At 35.0% G+C, this 8,920-nt stretch overlaps 1 protein-coding gene across 1 annotated transcript; it reads left to right on the top strand.

Moving 5' to 3' along the window:
* The first annotated feature begins 3,470 nt into the window (after positions 1 to 3,470).
* Positions 3,471 to 7,295, top strand: LOC149148543 (protein STICHEL-like 1). The gene is made up of 4 exons (XM_089440236.1): positions 3,471 to 5,046; positions 5,242 to 5,461; positions 5,968 to 6,579; positions 6,693 to 7,295. The coding sequence occupies exons 1-4, from the start codon at positions 3,604 to 3,606 to the stop codon at positions 7,139 to 7,141; spliced, it is 2,724 nt and encodes a 907-aa protein (XP_089296362.1). The 5' UTR covers positions 3,471 to 3,603; the 3' UTR covers positions 7,142 to 7,295.
* Positions 7,296 to 8,920: the final 1,625 nt, after the last annotated feature.

Genomic DNA, 8,920 nt, shown 5'->3' with positions numbered 1-8,920 from the left:
AAGAATATCCTCATTCAAAGGGGAAAAATGAAAGAACAAGAAGAATGATAGAAAACAACGGAGGAAAGAAAAAAGATAACTGTGAGGAAAGGAGCTAGGAAGTGAGAACTGGAATCCAGCTTTTACTCAATTTCCAGCCATCATCCCTATTGAGGTTTTTGGCATGCCTCTCAATCTCCATAGCTTCCCTAAGTTTCCTGTGGTGGAAATGACCGATTTTAGCAATGACTCTGGATTCTTCAATGCAGACATGGTGTTTAGATTTCTCAGCATGTTCGAGGTGCGGGAGTGATTTTGTCTGATGTTAGCTACATGTCCACTGATCCTCTGCTTAATAGATCTTCTAGTTTCTCCAATATAGGGGATATCACAGGAGTAGGGATCGAGGTATACCCCTTTAGAGTCCTTCGGGTCGATAGGCTCCTTAACCGATCTAAGAGAGTTTTTAATGGTATTGAGAGGTTTGAAGGAGGAAGATACATTAGTCTTCTTAAAGAATATGGACTATCCTATCCGTGGTTCCTTGGATATATGGGAGATAAACCTTAGGATTAGGATCGGCAAGAGTGGGTTTAACTTTCTACTCTTTGTTGGCTCTCCCAAAGGCCTTGAGGCTAAGGGGGCAAGAGTGGGTTTAACTTTCTACTCTTTGTTAGCTCTCCCAAGGCCTTGAGGCTAAGGAGTCTGCTATACCCTTTGTTTTCAAAAACGTCAAGAAAATGAGACTTCCCCTGATCAAGATGGTCACTATATGGTCACTATAAAAATAGAAAGATGGTCACTATATGGTCACTATAAAAATAGAAAATAATTACAACCTATAAAATAAATCTTTAAAAAAATCTATAATTTCAATTAGATCATTTTTTATTAATTTCCTTAATTAACTCAATTTATCATCCTTAATCTTAATATTAAGAACAAACATATAATACAAAAATACATGGTAGAAACATAATAGGAAATCAAATATTATCTCTCGGGAAATTTTTTCCACATTTAAATGATATTTAACAAAAACTTAATAAGTCAAAGTTAATAATATTTTTTAATTTGATTTTCTTGGAATCATGCTCAACTGCACGGGTATCTGAAAAATTCAACACATTTAAATGCTATTTAACATCAAAGTTAATAATATTTTTTAATTTGATTTTCTTGGAATCATGCTCAACTGCCCGGGTATCTGAAAAATTCAACAAATTAAAGGATTTTGTACATTTTAGGTTCAATTAACCTTGGAAACCTCTATAGCACTACAGTTAAAGAATCTCAACCGCTTACATTCTCGTGATGCTAATTTAAAATAACTTTTCAAACACATTTTGACTAAAATTTCAAACGAAAAAAAACCTATTTCGATGCAGAAAAATCTGGCGAAAGAATCCCCATTTTGATGCAGGAAAATCTGCAATGGATTGATTGTCCACATAAATTTAAAGAATCATTCCTGCGTCTCTGAGGTGTTGGGGATGATATTATTAAACTTAATAACGCTTCAAAGTTCACACCATTTTTGTTTCTGTCAGCTGCCGTTTTTGTCCGTTTTTGCTTAAATTTCAAAATTTCCAGAGAAATCAGGGTCTTTTATTCGTCAGTTTTTGTTTAATTTGCGAAGTTTTGCGAGAAATTGCGGGATTCGCTATTGAACAGATCAAGGAGCTACGAAATTGAAGAACACAAAAGCAGTTTGATTTTCAATTATTTGTCTGAACGAAAATTTAGGTGTCTGTGCCGATGATAATTTTATGGTGTTTGGACAGCCAATATCGATCACAATTTTAATTTTATGCTCGTTATTTTTTCCTGTTTTTTAATTGAAAAAATCGTATCCATAGCAGCTCTCAAGATTATTATTTTATAGGGTTTTGATAGCTAATATCATTCACAATTTTAATTTTATGTTCGTTATTTTCTTTTCTTTTTTTCTGTTTTTCAATTGAAGAAATCCTGTCTGGAGCAGCTCTCCAGATACGATTGGACCTCTTATGAGGTTTGGACCGCCAATATTGATCACAATTTTAATTTTATGTTTGTTATTTTCCGTTTTTTCTGTTTTACTTATGAGGTTTGGACAGCCAATATAGATCACAATTTTAATTTTATGTTTGTCATTTTTTATGTTTTTCAATTCAAGAAATCTTGTTTGAAGAAGTTTTCAAAATTATCTCAATTATATCTTGTCCTGATTGGATCACAAAACCTGTGGATAGCCAACCTTACATCTATGTCAAAATCAGATCACAGAACTTGTGGAGAGCTAATTTACCAGCCTAATCATTAAACCACATCTTCACGACTAATAATAGCAATAAAAATGGAATCTACAGGTATATTGCCAGGGAGCCTGCAGATCATATTTTAGGTCAAATACACGAGTTTCTTGACAATTTTTTTTGTACATTTAGGCGGAGGAGGGAGGCTTTATAGCAGTTATTGGTCTGAATGTTGTTTTCATTGAATATTGGCCTCTGCTTTTTCTGTGAAGTTTAAATTCATACCGAAATAATATTATTTCTCAATGATAAAAGCGCCTGGTATCCAAGAATGGAATGAAAACGATTTATCGTAGTTTTGTTTTTATTATCTCTAAAGATGGACAGTGCTTTTGTCTTTCAAGTTGAAATGCACTGTTAATGACTGATTTATTTGTAAAAATCCGTGCAAGGTCATCTGTTATCGGATTCTCAGAAATTGAAACCCGTGCGGAGCATGGAGCACATGGAAGCAAAAGGCGCAGTTAAATTTTAAGACTCAGAAGTTAATGGCCGGAAAACATCAAAGCTTTCCATGTGCCGAGGATTGCATCTTGTAGGCAAAGAAAGCAATTTGAGTGCAGTCTTCTTGAATGGCTGTACGAATTCCATTTGTTTGAAATGAACTGTCCTTTCTGCAGATAATCCGAAATGAATGAATGTTTCAGTCAATTTAAAGTTCAGCTTGTTTCTAAACGATTTCGAACCCCTGAAACCAGTGCAAAACCCTTCATTTAAAGTTCTTAGACAAGTGAGATCGTGTAAACCACTGCAAAATACCGCATTCAAACTTCATATCCCTTCGCCAAATTTTTAATTGACTAACGACTGTAAATTTCATATCTTGAACATTAAAGGTTAAATATTTGAAATAGCGGTCTCACATTTTAGAATTTTTTTGAATGTAAATCCATGATTCTCCTCATAAGTTTAAAACACAGCAGGATCCTGCTTCAAAATAAAATATAAAGAGCATACAACGAAGGTAACGAAGAATCTGCTTCGTGTAAAAATAAAAAGTAAAAAATAAACAACGATTTTTTCCCCTTTTTCAAGTATGAACAGTGACTTTTTCTTGTCCATAATGCAATCGCATTCACACTTTATTTTTTTTGGAAAGTGGTGCAAACAGCGACGAATGCAATATGACGGATGCGTTAATCCTACCTAATCGTCAGAGCTTATAAGTTCCACTATTGTGTTACAAGCAGCAAGTACATCAGATCAGATCAGTATCCGGAAGAAATATATAGCCGGCATACTTTAGCGGCATATAATTTAGTGTGCGAGCAGAAAAATAATGGGTCTACTTGATGTCTGACTGTGACTGTAGATAAAATAAGAAGGCATGGACAGAAATTGCATTACACCGCATATGAGTCCACAAATACTGAAGAAGCAGTCGAGGAAGGAGAAAATTGTCGACCAAACATGGAGGAAAGCCGTTTTGTATGATAAACAAAGATGCGAATCTTTACATAGAAACGAAAGCTGCGCAAGTTCAACCAGCGATTTGGAGGCAGCAACGGCTTTCAGGTTCCACTACGGTGCCAAAAGGAGTGCAAAATCTCGGGCTCTAAGATGTGTATTTGATAGAAATCGTCGTTCAAGAAAGAGCAAGAGTCCTACCAGTATGTTACCAGGAAAGAGAAAACTTCGTAACAGCAATGGTAAGAATGTATCCCCTTTAAGGTCAAATATATTACAGAGAAGATATTATCCTTCAACTGAGGTTTCCTTTGAGGAAGATGACTCTGAAAACTGTTCTTCGGAGTCCTCATCATGTAATGCAGGCTACAGTGCATGCACAGATGAGGAAGGGATCAACACTAACTGTAACATTTCATATCGTGAACCTTCTAGCAATCCTAATGTTTTGAGAGTGGATTCACTGCATGCATCTAAGAACAAGAACTTGGAAAACCACAGGGGTTTTCTATTGCATGCAAGTAAAACCAAGAAAAGTCATCCATCTCATGCATTGACAAGCTACAAAGATGATTATCGTGGGAATGCAAGAAAAAGGCGAGACGGAATCATTATGAAAGATTTTAGTGCCAGAGACTACAAGGGAAATCATCTCAGTTTGAGCCAAAAATATAAACCCAGATCCTTCAAGGAACTTGTTGGGCAGAACTTTGTGACAAAATCCTTGATGACTGCAATACTGAAACAGAGAATTGCTTCTATATATATTTTCCATGGGCCAAGAGGAACAGGGAAAACAACTGCTGCAAGAACCTTCGCAGTGGCATTAAATTGTTCATCTTACAACGGGAAATCAGGACCATGTTGGGAATGCAGAGAATGCTCACTTTTTCAGTCTGGCGAAAGCCCTCATATCATGGAACTAAATGCAGGAAGCAGTAATGATATTGAAAAACTGGAATTTTGTCTCCAGAATATTCAGTTTTCTCAATCGGCTACCGAGTACAAGGTTTTCATTATAGAGGACTGCCATGAACTGAACCACGGAGCATTTAGTGCTTTGTTGAAGTTTGTAGAAAATCCTAATCGTTACATCGTATTTATTTTGATTACAACAGATTCAGAATTACTTCCAAAGCCTTTACTCTCTGGGTGTCAAAAGTTCCGCTTTCAGAAGCTAAAAGATGAGGATATGTTCAATCGACTTCATAAGCTCGCAGTTTCAGAAAATATCGACATTGAGGAGGATGCGTTGCGTTTGATCATATCGAGGTCAGAGGGCTCGTTACGGGATGCAGAGAACACATTGGAACAGTGCAGCCTTCTTCCTACAAAAGTAACTCTGACCATCGTTCGCCAAACGGTACATTTCATTTCTCTATCTCTAATTTCATCTTTTCAATTTCTTTAAACAAACTTAAAATTCATACTGTACCAAAATTCCTACTATGAACGTATGATGATGATACTGGTATTTCAATTCATTATCTTAGCAACCACTGATTTACATCCATGATAATCCGGTTCATCTGAGCATTTCCATGGTTTCAATTTGCAGATTGGTTTGATACCACAAGAAAAATTGGTTGATTTGCTTGACTTTGCTTTAGCAGCAGACACTGAAAATATTGTGAAAACCACGCGAGAGATTATTGATTCTGGAATTCAACCAATTGCCATTGTTTCACAACTAGCAGCACTCATCACGGACATTCTGGGCAGTGGTTGCATTTCTGCAGAGTCGCAAGAAACCGAAAAATTCTTCGGTAGTCATCACTGTAAGTCACAGGGCCTTTTGATAAACTTATTTTATATAAAATGGGATCTTAATTTATGGTATTTTCAACGCCTCTTTGACAAAGCTTGGATAAAATTCAGAGTGGTTTCTAATAACACTATTTTGTGTAAATTTTGGACAGTTGTGATTAAATTCCAAACAGTTCTGAAAATACATGTTGTGAAAGAATCTTACTCTAGGATATTGAAACGTTGTGAAAGAATCTTAATCTGGATATTGTTTTGAGGGAAAATAAATATGGTTCAACCTTCAAACTTTAGGCACAGAGTAGAAAAATTCAACAAGTTTATGCTTATTTTATCTGGGGCTGATAAACTCCATCGTAAACAAATGGGTTAGTGTTGCTATTAAAAGCTATATTTCTGATTTCCTCTCAATGTGCATGTAAAATCATGAAATAATGGGGAATCTAAACATTAGGAGGCAAAATGAATGGATGCAGTGATAGTAAAATTCTATGATTCATATTGTTTTAATACTGTGCAGCCTCCAATGCTGTAATAGAGAAGTTAGGCGAAGGTCTGAAAATCCTTGTAGAAGCAGAGAAACAACTAAGGGCTTCAAATGAGAGCACCTCATGGCTTACAGCTGCTCTTCTGCAGTTTGGAATAGATGAGTCCAACCCAAGTCCTCGTTCACCTGTAGGTATTAATGTAGCCTTTGATGATTCAAGTAATAAGAAGAACAAAACTGATGAAAAGGGACTTCATCATACAGAAAATCATCATTGGGATATGTATGAGGTCCCCCACGAAATTATCCCAGCCAAAGTTTCTGCAGGGATAATTACAACCAACGATTCTGGAATTGCAGATTCAACTGATACAGCCTTTGGCCTTCCAGAGAGCTCGATAAGTCGTTCTCACTATAGAAGTATGACCAAACCTATTCATTTTCATGATTCCAGAACTAATAGCCTTCCAGCACCATCACAGAATTGCTGGAGAGCGACTGAAGTAGGGAAGTCAGAGTTCAATCCTGTGAGTCCTTGCAAAATGGAGGAGATATGGCAGAGTGTACTGAAAAGCAGTCAATCTACTACTCTTGAGGATTTGTTACAAGGCCAAGGAAAGCTGGTATCCCTTCTGGTATGTAAAGGTATGTGACTCCCTATGTAAAGGTATGTGACTCCCTATAGGTTATAGGATAATTGTATTGATTGATAAGAAGTGCTTTATAACTCTGACTTCACTAGTACTTATTTATTTCAGACAGAGCAGTAGCTCATGTGGAGATTAGACATGACCAACAGAAGCTGGAGACTGAAAGACTAAAGGTAAGCATTTCCAATGCATTGCAAGAGGCTCTGGGTTGTCCTGTCGAGGTCACGATGGCATTATTGGTGCCTTCGAGTTGCGAGCCTGACAATTCACATCAGAACACCAGTGCTTTTTGTTGCCAGGAAAATAAACCGAAAATCTCTAAAACCAACCATGGATGTTGCTTCTGGTCAAAGACAATTAAATGTATTTTACAGAAGCACAGACGATGGAGGAGGAGAACTCACCAGTTTCTGCTTAAATGCGTGGGTTGTAAAACCTCCGGTTGTGCCTGTCCGCCTACCGACAGGTGGTGCTTTTGCTCCAAATGTGCGGCTTGTAAAACTCCCAAATGTGGGTGCTTGTCTACGGACAGGGGCTGCTTTTGCTCCAGGTGTTGAGATCAAGTTGGCGTTGGCTCACAGAAACAGACATTCTCTATCTCGTGAACTTTGTGACCTTGACTGCAAGATTTGAAAAGTATAAGAATTTCATGAGGTAGAATTTTGAAGTCATTTGAACTTTTCTATTAATATCAAAAGATAAATTAAGTGATGCTGTGTTTTCACAAGGCTCCTTCACCTGGTATATGGCTTGATATAGATCTAGTGCTTGGCTTAAATAGGTCTCCGAGTTCATCTCTAACCCTGATGCGTCCATTTTACAAAAAAAAATATGAGATTTATTGTGGTCAGAAGAGGACAGTATTGAAGTAGAATGATGTTAGTATAAGAATATGTGTCTGTATTTTAAATTCAATTTTATGATTTGGTGTCTTTATTATTTTACAAATAATTTAGTTTTATATGTATGATTATTAAAAACAAGGGCCTAGCAATACTTGTATCACCAAAAATTAGTTGAATTCAAATATGTTATAGTATTTAAATTTTATTATGATGGTGGAAATAGATTCAGTACCATCAAAAACCACAAGTAATCTAAAATTTTGAAGTTTGACAGTTGTAACTTAGATTTCCAAAATTTTTTTTTGCCTAATTTATCTAAAGCATGCCTGAATTTCCATTGTTTTTTAGGAAAAACAATATTGAAACTATACTAAAAAAAATGTAGCACAAATAAAATTTAATGTTATTTTTACTAGAACTATAAATTAAAAAGTAAGTTTTATAGGGATTAAAAAGGCTTCAAAAAGTGGGAGATAAAATTTGACTTGAGAGGATGTAGAAAAAGAAGAGAGAAAAAGAAAAATACAAAAGTTACAAGGTTGAGTTTCAGTGCTTGCTTTTGAAAAAGAGTGAACTTTCTTAACATTTGAGATTTATAAAAAAATAAAAAGATACATTATAATGAATTTGTGTTTTAAATAAAATGTAGATCTAAAAAAAAAAAATGAAAGATACATTATAATGAGTTTGTGTTGTAAATATAATTTACTTATTAAGTGATAGGATGGTTAACAAAATCAAAGATATCTTATAATGAGTTTGTGTGTAAATAAAATTTACTTATTAAGTGATAATATGGTTAACAAAATCCAGGCTTTCTTTCTAAGATAATTTAATAAGAGAAAAAGCTTTGAATGAGACTACCTCTTTTGAATTGAGAAGGTATTCCAATGAAAAAAGAAACCATATTCTTATCTCAACCATAAATACAAAGTCTAAAATTATGAAGATCTCTAAATAAAAAATAATATTTATCATATATTTTCCAAATTTGAGTTTCATATTACATTATATATGTATATCAAAGATGAAATTCTCAATCATATGTTGATGAGAACCTCAAACATCCACAATCAAAGAGTTGGCTCCTAAAATAACTTGGAATGATGTCATATTAATTCTTAAATTAGATATAAGAGTAACAATAATGTGATAAAATTGAGAAGAAATCAACCTTCATGCTGAAATCTAAGTGTACATAATGGAGTTTCCTTTAGTGCAACTTTTTGGACTTTCCAATGTCGAAATCCAGCAAAAAAATTTGAGGTGAAATCTTGATTTGTGTTATTTAAACTGGTTTTTTTATTTTATATATAGATTCATCACCCTGGAAAACCCCTAGGGCACTTCGATTGCGTAGGGGTTACCCATCAAACTTGTGATTTCAATAAATTCTTGTCGGATTTTAGAGAAATTAGACTGGAAAAACCCACCGGAAAAGCTTCCAAAATGTCTCACTAAAGACAACTTGGTACATAATATATTATCAGT

The sequence above is a fragment of the Pinus tabuliformis genome, chromosome 9 (genome assembly GCF_031772625.1).
Source record: "Pinus tabuliformis cultivar Carrire ecotype Pingquan chromosome 9, CPIR1, whole genome shotgun sequence".
In the NCBI taxonomy this organism is placed as follows: domain Eukaryota; kingdom Viridiplantae; phylum Streptophyta; class Pinopsida; order Pinales; family Pinaceae; genus Pinus; species Pinus tabuliformis.
This window is presented reverse-complemented; position numbering and strand designations above follow the sequence as displayed.